The 20,699-nt window shown below is 40.3% G+C and overlaps 1 protein-coding gene across 1 annotated transcript in view; it reads right to left on the bottom strand.

Moving 5' to 3' along the window:
• The window catches only part of ostf1 (osteoclast stimulating factor 1), a 73,718-nt gene that overhangs the window by 8,498 nt on the left and 44,521 nt on the right, over nucleotides 1-20,699 (bottom strand). The window contains exons 2-3 of the mRNA XM_034170603.1: nucleotides 12,219-12,265; nucleotides 7,225-7,275 (exon numbers count right to left, since the gene is read on the bottom strand). Of these exons, the coding sequence (XP_034026494.1) occupies nucleotides 7,225-7,275; nucleotides 12,219-12,265 (98 nt within the window). The remainder of the gene's footprint in view (nucleotides 1-7,224; nucleotides 7,276-12,218; nucleotides 12,266-20,699) is intronic.

Here is a 20,699-nt window from a genome sequence, read left to right as displayed (position 1 = left end):
GTCAACAGTATCAAAAGCAGCACTGAGGTCTAACAAAACAAGCACAGAGATGAGTCCACTGTCTGAGGCCATAAGAAGATCATTTGTAACCTTCACTAATGCCGTTTCTGTACTATGATGAATTCTAAAACCTGACTGAAACTCTTCAAATAGACCATTCCTCTGCAGATGATCAGTTAGCTGTTTAACAACTACCCTTTCAAGAATTTTTGAGCGAAAAGGAAGGTTGGAGATTGGCCTATAATTAGCTAAGATAGCTGGGTCAAGTGATGGCTTTTTAAGTAATGGTTTAATTACTGCCACCTTAAAAGCCTGTGGTACATAGCCAACTAATAAAGATAGATTGATCATATTTAAGATTGAAGCATTAAATAATGGTAGGGCTTCCTTGAGCAGCCTGGTAGGAATGGGGTCTAATAGACATGTTGATGGTTTGGATGAAGTAACTAATGAAAATAACTCAGACAGAACAATCTGAGAGAAAGAGTCTAACCAAATACCGGCATCACTGAAAGCAGCCAAAGATAACGATACGTCTTTAGGATGGTTATGAGTAATTTTTTCTCTAATAGTTAAAATTTTATTAGCAAAGAAAGTCATGAAGTCATTACTAGTTAAAGTTAAAGGAATACTCGGCTCAATAGAGCTCTGACTCTTTGTCAGCCTGGCTACAGTGCTGAAAAGAAACGTGGGGTTGTTCTTATTTTCTTCAATTAGTGATGAGTAGTAAGATGTCCTAGCTTTACGGAGGGCTTTTTTTATAGAGCAACAGACTCTTTTTCCAGGCTAAGTGAAGATCTTCTAAATTAGTGAGACGCCATTTCCTCTCCAACTTACGGGTTATCTGCTTTAAGCTGCGAGTTTGTGAGTTATACCATGGAGTCAGGCACTTCTGATTTAAAGCTCTCTTTTTCAGAGGAGCTACAGCATCCAAAGTTGTCTTCAATGAGGATGTAAAACTATTGACGAGATACTCTATCTCACTTACAGAGTTTAGGTAGCTACTCTGCACTGTGTTGGTATATGGCATTAGGGAACATAAAGAAGGAAACATATCCTTAAACCTAGTTACAGTGCTTTCTGAAAGACGTCTAGTGTAATGAAACTTATTCCCCACTGCTGGGTAGTCCATCAGAGTAAATGTAAATGTTATTAAGAAATGATCAGACAGAAGGGAGTTTTCAGGGAATACTGTTAAGTCTTCAATTTCCATACCATAAGTCAGAACAAGATCTAAGATATGATTAAAGTGGTGGGTGGACTCATTTACATTTTGAGCAAAGCCAATTGAGTCTAATAATAGATTAAATGCAGTGTTGAGGTTTAACATCAATGACAGCTTGGAGTCTTTTGTGGTAGTTGTGGACGAGGCTCTCTGATGGTAAAGCTGTCACTGAATGTTTCAGACTTTATTTACATCAATTACAAAGAAATACAAACAATATGACACTCTATGGTAAATCTGCATGGAGTAGACAGTTCCCAAAAACTGAGTGACTGTGCAAGAAGTAGAAGAGTGAGGAAAGCCACCAAGACACCCAGGCAACCCAGAAGAAGTTACAGACTTACATGACTGTGATTGAAGAAATTATGCACAGTGCAAGCTTTGCATTTTGTATCACTAGTTATCCATCTTCATGACGAAGTGGTATAGAGGAGAAATTTCTTAAAAAGAAGACCTGAAACTTCAGCTACAAATTGTCAGAAGGTACATCTGAGATGCAAGCCTGGATTTGATCTGTTTTGGTGAAAGAAAATCCTTCTCTGCTCTACTCCACTATGAAGCTAAGAGTAGTGATGCAAAATGCAAAGCTTGCACTGTGCACAATTTCTCCAATCACAGCCACATAAGCCCATAACTTCTCCTCGGTTGTTCGGGTGTCTTGGTGGCTTTCCTCACTCTTCTCCTTCTTGCACAGTCACTAAGTTTTTGAGAACTGTCTACTCCATGCAGATTTAGCATAGAGTGCCATATTGTTTGTATTTCTTTGTAATTAATGTAAATAAAGTCCAAGACATATTCAGTGTAGGGCTGCAACAAACGATTATTTGGATCATCGATGAATCTGATGGGGTTTCGACATGATTAATCGGATTAGCGGGGAATTTTTTAAAAATGTGCCAGGGAAACAATTTTTCTCTACTTCCATCACTTTATTTAACAACAGAATATTATTTGAAAACTTAAAATACTTGAAAATCAACAAATCGTCAAATGTCCCTTGGCTGTTGAAATATAAAATAATAAAGAATAAAACAGTTTACACACTCAACAAAAATATAAACGCAACACTTTTCGTTTTGCTCCCATTTTGTATGAGATGAACTCAAAGATCTAAAACTTTTTCCACATACACAATATCACCATTTCCCTCAAATATTGTTCACAAACCAGTCTAAATCTGTGACAGTGAGCACTTCTCCTTTGCTGAGATAATCCATCCCACCTCACAGGTGTGCCATATCAAGATGCTGATTAGACACCATGATTAGTGCACAGGTGTGCCTTAGACTGCCCACAATAAAAGGCCACTCTGAAAGGTGCAGTTTTGTTTTATTTGGGGGGGGGGATACCAGTCAGTATCTGGTGTGACCACCATTTGCCTCATGCAGTGCAACACATCTCCTTCGCATAGAGTTGATCAGGTTGTCAATTGTGGCCTATGGAATGTTGCTCCACTCCTCTTCAATGGCTGTGCGAAGTTGCTGGATATTGGCAGGAACTGGTACACGCTGTCGTATACACCGGTCCAGAGCATCCCAAACATGCTCAATGGGTGACATGTCCGGTGAGTATGCCAGCCATGCAAGAACTGGGACATTTTCAGCTTCCAAGAATTGTGTACAGATCCTTGCAACATGGGGCCGTGCATTATCCTGCTGCAACATGAGGTGATGTTCTTGGATGTATGGCACAACAATGGGCCTCAGGATCTCGTCACGGTATCTCTGTGCATTCAAAATGCCATCAATAAAATGCACCTGTGTTCTTCGTCCATAACAGACGCCTGCCCGTACCATAACCCCGCCGCCACCATGGGCCACTCGATCCACAACATTGACACCAGAAAACCGCTCCCCCACACGATGCCACACACACTGTCTGCCATCTTCCCTGGACAGTGTGAACCGGGATTCATCCGTGAAGAGAACACCTCTCCAACGTGCCAAACGCCAGCGAATGTGAGCATTTACCCACTCAAGTGGGTTACGACGACGAACTGGAGTCAGGTCGAGACCCCGATGAGGACGACGAGCATGCAGATGAGCTTCCCTGAGACGGTTTCTGACAGTTTGTGCAGAAATTCTTTGGTTATGCAAACCGATTGTTTCAGCAGCTGTCCGAGTGGCTGGTCTCAGACGATCTTGGAGGTGAACATGCTGGATGTGGAGGTCCTGGGCTGGTGTGGTTACACGTGGTCTGCGGTTGTGAGGCTGGTTGGATGTACTGCCAAATTCTCTGAAACGCCTTTGGAGACGGCTTATGGTAGAGAAATGAATATTCAATACACGAGCAACAGCTCTGGTTGACATTCCTGCTGTCAGCATGCCAATTGCATGCTCCCTCAAATCTTGCGACATCTGTGGCATTGTGCTGTGTGATAAAACTGCACCTTTCAGAGTGGCCTTTTATTGTGGGCAGTCTAAGGCACACCTGTGCACTAATCATGGTGTCTAATCAGCATCTTGATATGGCACACCTGTGAGGTGGGATGGATTATCTCAGCAAAGGAGAAGTGCTCACTATCACAGATTTAGACTGGTTTGTGAACAATATTTGAGGGAAATGGTGATATTGTGTATGTGGAAAAAGTTTTAGATCTTTGAGTTCATCTCCTACAAAATGGGAGCAAAACCAAAAGTGTTGCATTTAAATAATAAAGAACAAAAATAATTATTTCAGATGGCACTGCTTTATCAAAGTGCTGAGTTGCCGTAAAACAACATTGAAACATATAAATGTTATAAAATATATGGTCAAAAAAGAGGTATTTTTGTTGCTGCAAATGAGCAATTAGCATAACCAGTTAACCATAAAACCTAAATCAAAAACTGTAGCCTGACTCATTATATGTGCAATATTCTCTGTATAACTTGTAAACTATGTGGTCATTTCACAATGACACATGTGACTCGTGTCTCTTTCTCTAAAATTGTATTGTAGCATTATTAGTTATTATTACTATTATTATTGTTGCTATTATTATTAATATATAAATAAAATTAAATTAAAAATATAATTTGTAATACATTTGACACTTTTACAACAACAAATGCGGAGCCATTAATTATTATACAGAAAACAAATGCACAAATATGCTGAAATGCCAGCAGCTTAATGCTAACTTTAACACTGAAAACGGCATAGACATGCTAAGGCTTTAGCATTGGCGTTAGCATAGAATACATCTATTAACTGTTTCAGAAGACCATAACAGGCCAGTTTAACATAAAAAAGGTAAATATCCCTCACAGACATATGCTCTTTAGGGTATTAGTGGGGAAAAATTAAGATAAAGTGAAATAAAACAAATGAAACCAACGAAGCTGCAGCTCGAAGCACTCCTTCATTGGTTCAAGATTCAAAGCAAAGCTCGGTTGATTATATGGAAGAAATGAAACATTTGCGGTAAAACAAAGTTTTTTAGCAACTAATCGATGACTAAATTAGTTGACAACTATTTTAATAATCGATTTTAATCGATTAACTTGATTAGTTGTTTCAGCTCTAATTCAGTGGCAGCTTTACCATGAGAGCCTTGTCCAAAACTACCACAAAAGCAGGCTCGGACTGGTAATCTGTGATTTTGGGCATTTGCCCGGTGGGCCGCTGCACGTTTAGACGTACGTGGGCCGGCCCTCCCATATTTATAGAGATTATGGAAATACAGTGTTCTCGAACCGCGCGCTGCTGTCAACACGAGAAAAGTCCGTGATCGGTGAAGCTACAGCATTTAATCGGCGCAGCTGCAGAACCACTTCCTGAATTTGTGTCAAAATAAAAGTTCTGTAGTGTTTCATACATGGCGCAGTCTTATTCTAGGTTTCAGTTTTGTTTCCGTTTGATCACACAACGGTGACTTACATCGAGCACAATGATTGACATGACCAACAGCCAATGACAATTGGAGAAGCATACAGGGTGGCCAATCAGATTGCAGGAAGAGCAGGCGGCCGCTCCCGCCCCAGTGAATGGACTGACTCCTCGGCGCCTGGACTTCTCTCCGCTCTTCTACTGACTACAAGGTTGGAATCGTTTCTTTTATCTTTATTAACTGTGCTTTACTTTTGTTAGTCTTTAAATGCAACAGCTACGGACTTCAGCTTCTTAATTTGCCGCTGTGTGAATCCTAGCAGTGGTTAGCTTCTCGTTAGCATTATATAGCATAATCATTATAGAACTCTCTCTCTCACTCACACACACTTTGGAGACACAAAAGCTTTTTTCCGCTTGTGTGCTTTTGCTTCCGTTTTGTACTATGATCAAGGTGAAATGACAGTGAAAGTGTGTGTTTAGGTGTGTGTTCATGGTGTTTAGGTGTATAGTATTTGTTCATTGGGGGCTCGGTATGGACGGGTGGGTGTGCGTGTTTGGGGGTGTGTTCGTCGGGCCAATAGTGGGCTGGTCCAGAGGAAAAATGCCAGGGCCGAAATTCGTTCCTAGTCCGACCCTGCACAAAAGACTCCAAGCTGTCGATGTTAAAGGGGGCAATACACACTATTAAGAACTTTGGATCAGGGTCATTTGGGTAGTTCTCTTGTTATTTTGATTTAAAAAGAGGAAACACAGTTGTTGGACAATAAATGGTTTCACCCAACCACTAACCATGAGTGGGAAAAAAAGTTTTTGTGTTGTCATTCATATTCTCTTAAAAATGGCCAAAAAAGCAAAATTCTGCCAGGGTATGTAAACCTTTGAGCACAACTGTACTTGGAATCTGCAGTTAAAATGGTTGCCAAGAGACTTTACTGACATGCAACTCCGCGATCGTCTTTCTCAGATCTGCAATGAGCTCCTCGAACTTTCCCACCGTATTGGTCAATCCAATAAGTACTGTCAGCCAAACTTTTTTTGGTAAATGTTGGTACGTGCGAATTAACAGCTGCAATCAATCATGATCACTGATAAGTTAATACATAACCTCAGTGGGACTAGGTTTATTTTTAATCCTGTGTTGAAAAAGAAAAAAAAAAAACCTCAATCATTTTGTTGCCACATCCAGGTCATGGCGACAGCAGACCAAGCAGCTCATCCCACACTTCCCTATCCTTGTCCAAGCCCTCCAACTCTTCCTGGGTCTTCCCTGGGGTCACATCACAGATAGACATGCCTGGGAGACTCCCTAAGGAGACAACTAGGGGGCATCATCACAAGATGCCTGCACTGTCTCAGCTGGCTCCTTTCTAAGTGAAGAGCAGCACCTCTACTCCGAGCATCTTCTGCATGTTCGAGGTTGTCACCCTCTCCCTGAGTGTAAGCTCGGATACCTGACAAAGGTATCTCATTTATGCCGCTTGTATCCATGACCTTGTTCTGTTGATCGTTATCAAAAATTCATGGTACCATAGGTGAGAACAGGAGCGTAAATCCACTAGCACACAGAGTTTCACATTCCGGCTCAACTCCTCCTTCCAGTACAGCATCTGTAGAACATCAGATGTAGCCCCAATCCGTCTATCGACCTCACGGTCCAATTCACACCATTCAAGAACAAGACCTCGAGATATTAGAAATCCAAAACTTGGAGGAGGAACCAGCTCCTTATCCACTATGCTAAACTGTGTGCCAAAAAAAAAAAAAAAAAAAAAAAGATCATTTTTGCCATTAAAGATGTATGCTGTATCCCCACTTTCGCCCCACCCCAAAAAAGAAGTGTAAAGAAATCATTGACATTATCAGCATTTGCCATGACATCCATGCCTACAATGTGTACATGCAAACATCTGTAGAATCATTGTTTCTTGTATCTAAAAATCAAACAGACAAGAAAAAGGACAGTAAAAACAGCAACAACAAAAAAGACAAGCTAAAGTGTGAATTTGAAATGTTAATGAGTAAGACTGAAAATGACATGGACACAAGACTGAAAATACTAAATGCTTATGGGGAAAAATAAAAAAAGAACATAACTGCAACTCTGACATTCTAAACAAAAAGAGGAAGAAAAAGTGCCAATTCAAACTGGATCTAAAGTCCACAAGATTGTCCACAATCACACTTACTGTATCAGAGACGTACAAGATGTCTCCTTCTTCAAAGTACAGCTCCTCCGGCTGCAGGGGAAAAAAGGAAATCTCAATGTTACAGTCAGCTGGAAGCTCATTATAGTATTCTCAAACCTGTGCCTTGTTACCCTGCATGCTGGTCAACTAGTGAAGCAGGGTACTGTTTTCATTGCCATATGTGTCTGTAACTGTACACAAGATAACTCAAAAACAGCTGGACCAATTTCTTTCAAACTTTATTGCTTGGACAGCCATTTAGAGGTATTCAGATTTTTGAGTAGTTTGGTCAAAGGTCAGGGTCAAAGAAAACATGGCCTGAGAAAAATAACCAAGAAGCCTAGATGGATGATCTAAAACCATATACTGATCAGGAACATTTCTGTAACTGATTGGTATGAATGACTTCATAAAGTCACACCGAAGTCATATGATGAAGTCATATACTTTCAAAAACACCATCACAGATATATATGTGTACAGTATATTTACCTGTACATTTATTTCATGGTGTGTAGAGTGTGCAGAGTATACAACAGTCCAATGATGCCTTTCATTTAGATCTGCATTGATACACATTTCTGTCTTCAACACAAAATTAATGTTGTATGGTCTTAATCCTGAAAAGAAAATACTAAAGGATTATTAACCGACTGCAAGGTCTGTATGGGGAAACATCAGACCGATGTGTTGTCAGTACAGACAGAGCGGTAGCGAAACACGGGAAGGTTTGATATCTCCGTACAGACCAAGCAAGCAAGGTTAATAATTTCTTTATAAATAAACAAACAAACACACAAGCTTACAGTATTGCCCAAATATGAAAGCTGCTGACGGCTTGTAGTCAGACCTGCTCACTTCACCTCCATGAAGAACTTGCTAACAGATGGTCCGGTCATTAGCTGGTCAGCTTTCAATCCGTGTGTTTTGGCAGATGCCGTTTAGATATTTATGGAGTACGAGTATGTTTATGTTGAACTTTGATTTTCTAATTGTGTTTTTTTGCTTCTTGGTAAGTAAAGCAAATACGTGTTGCGGACCATCTGTCATGGTAACTGGTCTGGGTATGAAAAAACATCAGCCAATCAGAGCACACATAGCATCACAGCCATATAATAAGTAGACTTATCACCTGAGTATTTTTCATTAGAGATGAACAGTGGACACAGACTTCACTCATTTGTATTTAATTATAAATACAAATTAATTATACAGATACTTAGCAGAGATTCTAATTTTACATAAAAGGTTTGATTTAGTAAAGGTCTGTGAGTGTAAAAATGCCACTGCACTTGCAAACAGAAAGCACCAAGTACTGCATCTTTCAAATGTGCAAAATAGTGTGTACTGCCCAATTAGCTTGTGTGCCTTCATAAATGCAATTTGGGGTTTGCCCAGATGAGTATTAAAAATTCTGGTAGGAAACATGCAAATAGGTGATGTTTGCACACACAGAACATGATTTATAAGAAGTCAAAAGGAAATGTAGTGGGTGCTGACTGCGTTTGTATTTACGCCTTTGAGGCCTTGGCAGTAATTTACTGTTCACAGACTGCTGTTCCAGCAGCACAGAGATTACTACTTCCTCAAATGCAGAACACAGAAAAATAATTAATTGTACACATCTGACATATTTTAAGATTTAACGGTTTATCACGTGTGTTGAAAAGAGGACATTTTGGTGAAACTCGTGACCATTTCAGTGTCACATTGTGTCACACAAATAAACACACACCCACATCTCAGGGTGTATGTGGGATGAGACAGACGTCCGTGCACAGTATGTGTGCGTTCTGACAGTGAAAGCTGTGTGTTCTGATGGCACACAGACAGCTGTCCGTGTGTTCCAGCATTGCACACAGTGACCTGTGTGCTCGAGACAGCTGCCCCTCATCCCTCACAGACTCCAAACTATGTGTGCAGCACGTACAGGTGTATATGTGGATAATGCACACACATCTGTACATGCTGCAAGTGTATTCTACTGTGTGTTACTGTGCACTTCAATAATAAAACATACTGTTATTCGAGTACTGAGTTGCCTTCCATATATATCTGGATAAAAAGGTGCCTTGCATCTGCATCCAGTATGTAAATGAAGTGGCCGATTTCATTTCAATTTGTGCTTACAGCCATGGAAAAAAGCAAAATCTTCATTTACATACTGCCGTCTACGTCACATTACTGCCTACTACCAATTACACATTTACTCTAGGTAAAATACCTGCAAAACTATCTCCAGCCCAATGCACAAATGTTTGCCCATGCAATTTAGTGCTCCTCCTTATATGGGATCCTAATACATCAGGCCCTAAACTCTTTAGTACAGCACTTTATATTGTTTTAAGACAGGATTACTCCGTTTCATGAGAACTAACTGTTTTGCACAGAGGACACCCGTCCTTCATTTGCAAGTGTAAAGATTAGGGTTGGGTATCAGGAACCGGCTCGTTAAGAAATGATTCGACCCACCAACATCAATGGCCTTTTTTCCTCAACGATTCCCTTATCGGTCCTTCAGAGCGATCATTGTTTTTGAGGGTGTTAGTCGGGAAAATGATCACTTCTCTACATTGATTACAGACCCTGCAGCGGGTCTGTAATCAACCGCTTCTGCAGCACGACTCCGCTTTGAAGCTTGAACCAATGAAGCAGGGCTTCAATCCGCTGCTTTGTTGGTTCTTTGATTCACTGCTCTTCAGAAGCAGCAAGTCCGCTTCTTAACCCCTCTCAAAGCTATTTAAAATAAGTCAATCATGAGTCACTTTTGTCCAGATTAAAGTCACTAACTGGACTCTTGACTTGTTGCAGACAAGCAACGAGAATCGTCCTCCATTCCGTTTGTATCGGTCCAAACACTGTCGCTCTCTGCCGAGACAGAGTCCGTCGGAATTAATAACTTCAAAGTGAATCACCGTTTAAATCAAATGACATCTCTTTCCAAATGTTGTAATACAGACAATAAACTGCAATCGACTAAAAAAATTTTTTTCCTCCCAAAATGAGAAGTCATCCGTTCTTTATGAATTACATTGATGCTGACGTGCAGCACAGCTGAGCTCAGCTCAGAGGTATGGAGTGAGATTCATGCCAATAATGTCCAAAAGGAAATGCTTTTGACAAAAACTACCGATTTTGTTTATTTCTATCCATGTCCAGAGATCAAGGACCCACCATGTAGAGTTTATTTATGTCAAGAGTTTAAGGATTCAATAACCAATTTCATATTCATTTACTTTAAGACTTAATAAAATGATGACATAGAAAACCTGTAAAGCCTACTTTTAGTACACAGAAAATTCACAAGAGTTATCGATAAGGGAATCGATAAGGAATCAAATCGATATATAAAATGTTATCAATACCCATCCCTAGTTAAGACTGATTCAAGTCTATTTATTCAGTTTGTCTAAACTGTGCTTTTCATTGTCACCCTTTTTCATATCTGTTGAATGAGCCGAGATCCAAGTAGGAAAACATCAACATTTAGTACTGACAGAATCTGACTTCTCAATAAAATGTGTTTATAATATGTGCCCATTTTTTTCATGAAGACTACAATCTTGTTATATCTGTTCAAGCAGACATGCCACTCGTACAATGATGTCAGAATGCGTAGTGCCACCTCAGAAAGTGTAGAGGGGGAAAAGTGAAGTGTAACCACGCCGCAACAGTATAACCTTTGGGTAAAGACAAAATGGTATGATGATTGCATATTTACAAAGTCTTTGGCCAAAATGCTTTTAGGAATGTCCTTCTACGCCAAAAATAAAATAAAATATAAGCGGTCTGATGTATTCTCATGGCCCCTTTCCTCTCTAAAATACCGGTAAAATAAAAAAATAAAAAAATAACACTTAGGCTCAAATGCACTGATGCCACATTAACCATGTCCACGTTTTTCAATTTGTGTTGTCCATTTTGGAATAAGGTTGTAACAACAAAATGTGGAAAAAATTAAGCATGCTGTGAATACTTTCCAGATGCAGGGTGTATATGTATATGTATGTGTGTGTATATACATACATACATACATACACTCCCTGCATCTGGAAAGTATTCACAGCATGCTTAATTTTTTCCACATTTTGTTATGTTACAGCCTTATTCCAATATGGATGAAATTCATTTTTTCCCCTTAAAATTCTACAAACAAAAGCCTATAATGACAATGTGAAAAAAGATTGAGACTTTTTCAAATTTATTAATAAATAAATAAATAAATTAATAAATAAATAAATGAATAATAATAAAAATAATAATAATAATAATAATAATAAAAACTAAGAAATCACACGTACATAAGTATTCACAGCCTTTGCCATGAAGCTCAAAATTGAGTTCAGGTGCATCCTGTTTCCACTGATCATCCTTGAAATGTTTCTACAGATTAATTGGAGTCCGCCTGGGGTAAATTCAATTGATTGGATATGATTTAGAAAGACACACGCTTGTCTACATATAAGGTCCCACAGTTGACAGTGCATGTCAGAGCATAAACCAAGCATGAAGTCAAAGGAATTGTCTGTAGACCTCCAAGACAGGATTGTCTGGAGTTACAAATCTGGGGAAGGGTACAGAAACATTTCTGCTGCTTTGAAGGTCCCAATAAGCACAGTGGCCTCCATCATCCGTAAATGGAAGAAGTTCAGATCCAACAGGAGATAACTTGAGACTTAAGAATAAATAATGGTTAAATCTTATTTTGAATTCGCTCGAAGAATATTCTGTCAAAAACCTTTCTATATTAATTACTACATCTGAATTTTACATGCTAATCTGAGTCATGATAGCTTTAAACTTTTTTTTCCTTACACGTTACACTGCTGTGTATAGTACATATGTACAGAAGTCACACACACACACACACACACACACGCACGCACGCACGCACACACACACACACACACACACACACACACACACACACACACGCACACACGCCATTTCTTTTTGTGGATTGTGGAATCTATTCTTAAAGTAAAAGGCATTACCGTTCTGGGCTCAAAGGTGTACATTGCTCGAAACACCTTGACTTGGCCTAGAAGAGAAGACACACCGAAAGTATGTTAGCTGAAACATTTGTAGACCATTATTAGTGAGACAACCTTATAACACTGAACCTACAGTGAGTGCAGAGAACAGCTTTGATGACAAAAAGTCTCTGGACAACTACAGCAGAAGTCACCCAAGTGAATTTTTTTTGCCAAGGGGCAACCTCCCACTAGTCCTATGAAATATTCCTTAGACGTGTCTGTCAAGACGGTGCCCACTTTCACATGTGCTATCAATACGAAATTATAACGCAATGCTAAAATACCCTCTGCCGTATGAGCATGTAATCAATGAAAGTGTGTAGAAAGAATGTGACCTTTTAACTCCTTAGAATAGGTCAAGTTTAGCCATCTTTTAAATAGTCCAAGGTCTGTATCCCAAGAATGTCCCCTGTAAAATTGATGACCCTGGCCATAATAGGACTGGGCTTATGTTGAGCACAGACAGATGGACAGACGGACACAAAGTCTTCACAATACCCAATGGCCATATTCTGGCCTTGGATAAAAACATGAAACTACGCTGAAAGAAAAAAAAAAAACAAAAAAAAAAAAAACTTAAATATCTATTCAACAAAACGTCAAAGTAAAATCTGAATCAAAAAGGGGTAGAATGTTTTGAATGTGGATGATACCAAAAGATTTAATCTAAATTTAAAATTCATCACCCATAGCAAACAAACTCTATTGTGTTCTGAGCTGAGAACTGAGACAAGTGTTCATGTGAGTTTGTGAGATGCCTGAATGTCTTCCGCACTTAGCAGTTCTGTTGCTGATATTTGCAAAGCCTTTGTTAATTTATTTCAGTGGACGCTCTGGGCGAAGGTGGACCCTCCATCGCGACCTGAATCAAACATTTGAGAAAGCACCACATTAAATAACAAGGATTTTTTAAACTGGATTAGAAAAACAAAATCAGCCAGGTAACAACAATTTACCCAGACTGACTTCAAATATAATTATTTTTATTAACGTTTTTGGTGGTTTCGTGTTGAGATTTGTAAATGAGGAAAGGCGCCAGTGACTTACCTGAAAACACTTCATGTATTCAGAGTGGGTCTACCATCTAGTGTTCAACAGATGAAACTTCAGCCACTGACCCAACTTTCACCAAAACATCTTAGATGTACCTTCTGGTAAACTGTAGCTGTAGTTTTGAAATCTGTGCAATAAATGTTCTCAAAAATTACATTATATCTGTTTTTATTTTTTCACACTTAAGTTTATATCTCGATTATGGCTGCAGTTATTGATTAGACCTATTTTAGTAATCAAGTATTCTATCGATTATTCTGGCGATTAATCAAGTAATCGGATAAAAAATGAATTTAATTTCATTAACTTACAGTTCATTAACTTACAGTTTAATGAACAACCAATTCATCTCCTCTTAAAATAAACATTTTTATTGGCAGACTTTGGTGGCATAACTGCATTAGGGTTGCCACGACTACGTTGACTATTGAAACCGTCGACAACTAATTTAGTAGTCAACGAGTCATTTGCTTTGCACCTTGAACCAATGAAGCAGTGCTTGAATCCGCTGCTTCATTGGATCTTTGCTCAACTCCGCTTCTTATCCCCTCTCAAAGCCACTCAATCGTGAGTCACTTTTGTGTGGCTTAAAGTGACTAACTGGGACTCCTGTCTTGTTGGGAGAAAGAAATGAGAATCGTCCTCCGTTCTGTTGCTCCAAACGCTGTGCCGCTCTCTACTGAGTCGCGTCTGCTTGGAATTTATAACTTCAAAGCCAATCGCCGTTTAAATCAAATGACACCTCTTTCCAAATGTTGTAATACAAACAATAAACTGCAATCGATCAAAACTTTTTTCCTCCCAACATGAGACATCCTAGGTGACGTGCAGTGCAGCCCATGACTGTATGGCTGCAGACTCCAGCTGAGCTCAGCTCAGACATATGGAGAGACAATCATGCCATTAATGTCTGAAAGGAAATGTTTTTGACAAAAACTACAGGTTTTTATTTCTATCTACATCCAGAGATAAATGCTCCAGTGACCAAATTCATATTTATTTACTTTAAGACTCAAAATGTTGTTGACATAGAAAACCTGTAAAACCTACTTGTAGCTAGGGCTGTTACGATTAGGAACCTCTGGAGACAATTAATTGTCAGGCAAATAATTGCGATTGACGATTATCTTGTCTATTTTTTTCTTTTTTTCCCACTTCTTTATATTCTACTATCGTAGTATAATTACACAACTCTCGAAGAGCATTTGGCTTCTGTGAGTGGAGAAACTGGGAATAGTGCAACATTTTTATTTTTATCTTCATTTTACATATACGAGGTCTGTTAGAAAAGTATCGGACCTTTTTATTTTTGCAAAAACCTGATGGATTTGAATCACGTGTGCTTGCATGAGCAAACCTTGAACCTTCGTGCGCATGCGTGAACTTTTTCACGCCTTTCGATTACATCATTTCCTGGTAAGCAGCCTTTGTGTGGGACGTGCTGTGCGCTCGGCGGATTTTCATTTCAAGGAAAAAGACGGAACGACTGGAGCAGCGCCGCATCAAATTTTGCCAGAAACTGGGCGACAGCCAGGTGGAAACCATTCGGATGATTCAGATCACGAATATTTTTCATATTCGCGATTGGCGAATATTGTAATAATTGTGACTGCCCTACTTGTAGCACACAGAAAATTCACAAGAGGTATCGATAAGAGAATCGATTAGGAATCGGATTGATAAGCAGAATCGATAATGGTATCAATAGATAAAATGGGATAAGCTGCAATTTACCTATGATCCAACTAATCGCAAAAATAATCGTTGACTAGTCGACTATCAAAATAGTCATTTGTGGCAGCTCTAAACTGCATCGGTACCTGCTTCTTTAAAGAAAGAAACAAGTCTATTTAAGTGGCACTGGCATATTCTGGATTTTAAAGATGACAAAAAAGATGACCAAAACAAAAACATTTTGCCATATTACACTCTTTTTTTTCTAAAGTACAAACATAAACAAAAAATAGTAACAGTAACTCCACATTACTTTTTAAGAAGGCATAACTAAAAATAAATAAATAAATAAAACTGAGGCATAATAATAAACAATAAAAGTTTTTCTCCACACTGGTGTGTGTCTGTGTGTGTGCTCAACTCATTAATGGAGCCTGTGGTTGCAATGAAGAAAAGAAAGCATATCAACATGCTCAGAACTAAAGCTTGCCCTGCACTTTGATGCGATGCAATGCAATGTTCCCTGTTGCAAAAAACTTCACTTTTCATGTGAAAATAAGTGGAGCCCCCCCCCACTGTCCCCCCCTCGCTCGGTGTATTTCCTCCTTCAAGCAAACATGAGAAACACGAAGCCTTTAAATAAACCGTAAATTTCTGAATGTAACGGCAGTGACGAGGAGCTTTGGATTATTTAATTAAGGATTTTGATGGCGGTTGCTTCCCCCCCCTCTTTCTTTGAGTCAGGGAGACGTTCAGCTGTGCACTGCTGTGCTGACTGGGCTCCCACACAGCGATGTAGCGGTCAGTCAGTTATCTCTGCCGTTTACAATAATACTTTCGCGATCATGTTTTAGACGGCTTTGAGCAAGCCGTCCACTATTTCTGCGGCCGTATTTTTAAAAAATTGACCGCCCAAATTATGGCTGGATGGCTCACTGCCTAAAACTAAGTGTGACATTAACATTACCTGATGGGTCCGCTTGGCAGGTTCGATGCATACAACGGATGTTTTCAGCTCAGGTGCTGTAACATGGAAGAAGTGCTGTTATGGAAAGCTAATTCCATTTAGCAGTACACGCATTGTACTGTATTCTGCTTTTTGTTTAATTGATAATGGGCCCACACTTTCAACAGTTTCTGACCTTTTCTTTGCGAGTTATTTTGTACTCCCTGCCACTAAGTGTTTTCTTCTCCATCCATCTCCGTGTCCATTTTGCATTCCGCGCTTCGCGTGTGCTTCACAGCATCAAAAGCGGAACTGAGCATGCTGTGAATGTATCACGCACATAGCAGAAAATTAAACAAAGCCTCAAGGCAGAGAATTTTGCCTCGAACCATTTTAGTAATCGAATTACTCGAGGAATGGTTTAAGCCCTAATCCCGATATATAACTTAACCGTGAAGGGATTCAATTTATACAGATATGAATTTTAGGTCATATTGCCCAACCCTACATGGAATACATTTATTGAATGAGAAAAGGACAAAAAATAAGTGACACAATCAGGTGAATTATTTGTGATATATTTTAATTGTGATGAAATTAAACATTTTATTGAAATTGGCATTCCAGTGTACATGATATTGGCCATGCTCATGCATCGGCCCACCCCCCTCTTCAGGTAGAATTTGGCATGGAGAGCACAGGTGGCAACACTCCAGCTCGCATTTTGACCCCAACCAGGTGCAGTTCCTTGACTGGCTACTTGAGGCTGGCTCCAAAACAGAGCAAATTCCCATTGAAGCGCATTTTTGAAAAAGCCCAACTTTACAGGAAAAATAAAACGTTTATAGCCTGAGACAAAACAACAACAAAAACAAACAAAGAAACAACAACAACAACAACAAAACACTTTTGTTCTCAAAAGCTAGGATTTTTTTTTAATGTCATAGTTTAAGACATTTTAATTAATGAAATTCTGTATAATTGTGGGTGTGGTTGCTTTGAGCGACTTCTCCACTCAGTGTCCAACTGAAGTGGAGCCCTTCCCTTTTTATGTTTATTACAAACACATGGAATAATACGGCTTGTTACGCAGTGAAACGTTCTAATGGATCATCTAAGATGCCCCTGTTGCAGGCATGCTGAGTGAAACTCTTGTCTTGTTTAATATTGTATGGTAACCATGTCAGCACTTTTAGCAGCTGTCAGTAGGTCCACTTAATACACGATTACTGAGGAAATATGCAGCGGATACCTTTTACCGTCCACACCAAAGTGAACCCTTATGTGAACCAAGGCGCAGCCTCCCAAAAGCAGAGGTGTCAAATCCGGCTTCAGAAAGTAAAAACCCTCCCATGTGTTGCTTCTACCTATGCACCTAAAACAGGTGATTTCAATAATTAGTTCATCCACCTGTCTAAAGAGCTGAAGTAATTACAATCAGCTGGTTTATTGTGAAGATGGAACAAATATGTGGTTGGACTTTTTCTTTCTGAAGCTGGATTTAACACCTCTGCCCAAAAGCATCATTTAACGAACACCCAAACCAAGGTCAGCTGTTAGTTTGTGCTTCGGATTCGGGAGGGGAGCATATTTCTTGGCAGTTGCAGGCTATGTTGAGTCTATATGTTAATTTTTGTGAAGTTGGACTAAAATGACTAATCCCCCAAGTGCACTTTATAATTCTTGATGAAGCATAAAGGCCCCCTGACACATGCATGCCTTTGGCTCACACACGAGCACGACCTGTGTTGTGCTGGAGTGTAAACTCGTCTTTAACGGGCGCAGACTGAACGTAAGAGTGGTGTCGGTGCGTGCTATTGCGCACAGAGAATTTTGAAATGTTCAAAAATCTTTCACGCATAAATGTTGTGCTATGTGGCGCGATCTAATTGGCAACACAATGTGCAGCTCATCAAGTGGAGTAAGTAAAGAAGTGAACAGAGCGAGTGGTGATGTCAGCGGATCGCATCAGAGCGCAGCTCGTCTGAAGAATTATAACAAGATGTTAAATCTGTTATAAACATACTTTAACAGCTGCACACAAGAAGGAAATAACACAAAACTGTTTTACCAAGCCATGACAATGTAAAATAATTAATAATAAAATAATTACCTTTTTGGACGGCTCAAAATGCTTTCTGCCACTCGTTAGGCGCGTGTGCGTGTGAACGGCTGAAGCTGGAGTGGTCCTCTGTGATTCAGTAAGTGATTACAGCCATTTTCCACAGCCAATTTGCAGAGAAAATTATTAATCGGACACAATATAATTATTTTATATACACAGCGTCCAGCACAGAGCACGTGGCAGGTGGGAGAACAAAGAACAGCATCCAGCTGGGATTACAGCGGGTGGGATCATTACGACAACGTGCGCGCTATTGCAGGAATCAGACATGCTTGTGTCAGGGGGCCTTAAGCCCCTTTCGGTTGCACCGTGCATCATTACGGAGACGCCGCGTGGAAGCAACTCAGTGCTGAGACGATGCAGCTCAGCGCCACAACAGTGCAAGGGGTGCAAAGGAGGAAGCAAGTCGGCGCCGAAAAATGAAACCTGTTTAATTTTTTTGGCGCCCTGTGCTCGACGCAGAAAGGAAGTGGTTCCAGTGCAAGTCAGGGCAAAGAGGCGTAACTCGGTGTGACTCGGAAGCCACACCCTTGAAAGACCACGCTACCCGACGCCAATTTATGACTTCTGCTGTGTTCCGTTGTTCCCGAAGTATAAATCATGCAGGATTGTTTTTATACCGTGTACTCAATGCAGTAAAAACTACAAAAAAAAGGCCGCAGTAAAAAAAAAAAAAAAAAAAAATGCTGATTGCAGCTGCTGCTCCTCTCTGTGTGGGGCTGTCTGGTGAAGAGAGGCACTGTGAAGCAGCTTCTTCTCTCACGCGTGCACATGTGAACAATTAAAAGAAAAAAAATTGTCTGCAGGCAGTTAGTTGCTTTCTCTCCTCAAACTCTCTCATCACAGTTACAAAAAGGACATAAGTCCAGGACATGTCAACATCAAGTAGAACTCCAGACATCTCAACACTGGCTCAAGGCCGGTTCGTTCGCGCGTGCATCTCGCAGTCAAAGGAGGAAAGATAAACTATAACACAACTCAGAGCGCAGCCCTGCAGCTCAGCACAACAACAAGTATAAGTCAGAGTGCACAGTCTGTCTGCAGCCAAACTGTGCACTCTGACTTCTCTGTGCAGAGAACCTGCAGGCTGCGTTCTCACCTCCTCTCTGCCCCCTGCTGCGCACACCTGATGCAGACATTCCTGCATCGTCATGACACCACAGGAAGCAAATGGGAGCAGCCCCGGTGTGAAAGGGGCTTTAAGGTACATCCATCATGCCACGTTTGTGCTGTTTAGCAACCTTTACACAAAAGGCTATACCAGCACCTCAGAGAGGGCGCCAGTGGACCTCAGTCTGCAGTTCATCTCCACCTTAAAGACACTAACCACACATTTGACGACAAGGAAGTTAAAATCTTAGCCACAGAGATAAAATGGTTTGAGAGAGGGGTCAAGGAGGCATTCTATGTGAAACAGTTGTAACCCAGCCTTAACCGGGGACGCTTTGTCTCCTGTTTACAATGGGGTACTCAGGTCAAAGCACTTTCAGTCTTTTGTTCATGGTAATGAGTCATTCACGTTATCAACAGAGTCGTCAAGGGAGCTGGCAGGAGAGGTGTCCATCCCATCATTAGGAGGGACAGCTGCCCTGTCATTAGGAGAGTGCTAACTATCAATCAATCAATTTTTTTATATAGCGCCAAATCACAACAAACAGTTGCCCCAAGGCGCTATATATTGTAAGGCAAGGCCATACAATAATTATGTAAAACCCCAACGGTCAAAACGACCACCTGTGAGCAAGCACTTGGCTACAGTGGAAAGGAAAAACTCCCTTTTAACAGGAAGAAACCTCCAGCAGAACCAGGCTCAGGGAGGGGCAGTCTTCTGCTGGGACTGGTTGGGGCTGAGGGAGAGAACCAGGAAAAAGACATGCTGTGGAGGGGAGCAGAGATTGATCACTAATGATTAAATGCAGAGTGGTGCACACAGAGCAAAAAGAGAAAGAAACAATGCATCATGGGAACCCCCCAGCAGTCTACGTCTATAGCAGCATAACTAAGGGATGGTTCAGGGTCACCTGATCCAGCCCTAACTATAAGCTTTAGCAAAAAGGAAAGTTTTAAGCCTAATCTTAAAAGTAGAGAGGGTGTCTATCTCCCTGATCTGAATTGGGAGCTGGTTCCACAGGAGAGGAGCCTGAAAGCTGAAGGCTCTGCCTCCCATTCTACTCTTACAAACCCTAGGAACTACAAGTAAGCCTGCAGTCTGAGAGCGAAGCGCTCTATTGGGGTGATATGGTACTACGAGGTCCCTAAGATAAGATGGGACCTGATTATTCAAAACCTTATAAGTAAGAAGAAGAATTTTAAATTCTATTCTAGAATTAACAAGAAGCCAATGAAGAGAGGCCAATATGGGTGAGATATGCTCTCTCCTTCTAGTCCCCGTCAGTACTCTAGCTGCAGCATTTTGAATTAACTGAAGGCTTTTTAGGGAACTTTTAGGACAACCTGATAATAATGAATTACAATAGTCCAGCCTAGAGGAAATAAATGCATGAATTAGTTTTTCAGCATCACTCTGAGACAAGACCTTTCTGATTTTAGAGATATTGCGTAAATGCAAAAAAGCAGTCCTACATATTTGTTTAATATGCGCTTTGAATGACATATCCTGATCAAAAATGACTCCAAGATT

The sequence above is a fragment of the Thalassophryne amazonica genome, chromosome 5 (genome assembly GCF_902500255.1).
Source record: "Thalassophryne amazonica chromosome 5, fThaAma1.1, whole genome shotgun sequence".
Lineage (NCBI taxonomy): Eukaryota > Metazoa > Chordata > Actinopteri > Batrachoidiformes > Batrachoididae > Thalassophryne > Thalassophryne amazonica.
The sequence above is the reverse complement of the archived record's forward strand: the minus strand, read 5'-3'. Positions and strand labels throughout refer to the sequence as shown.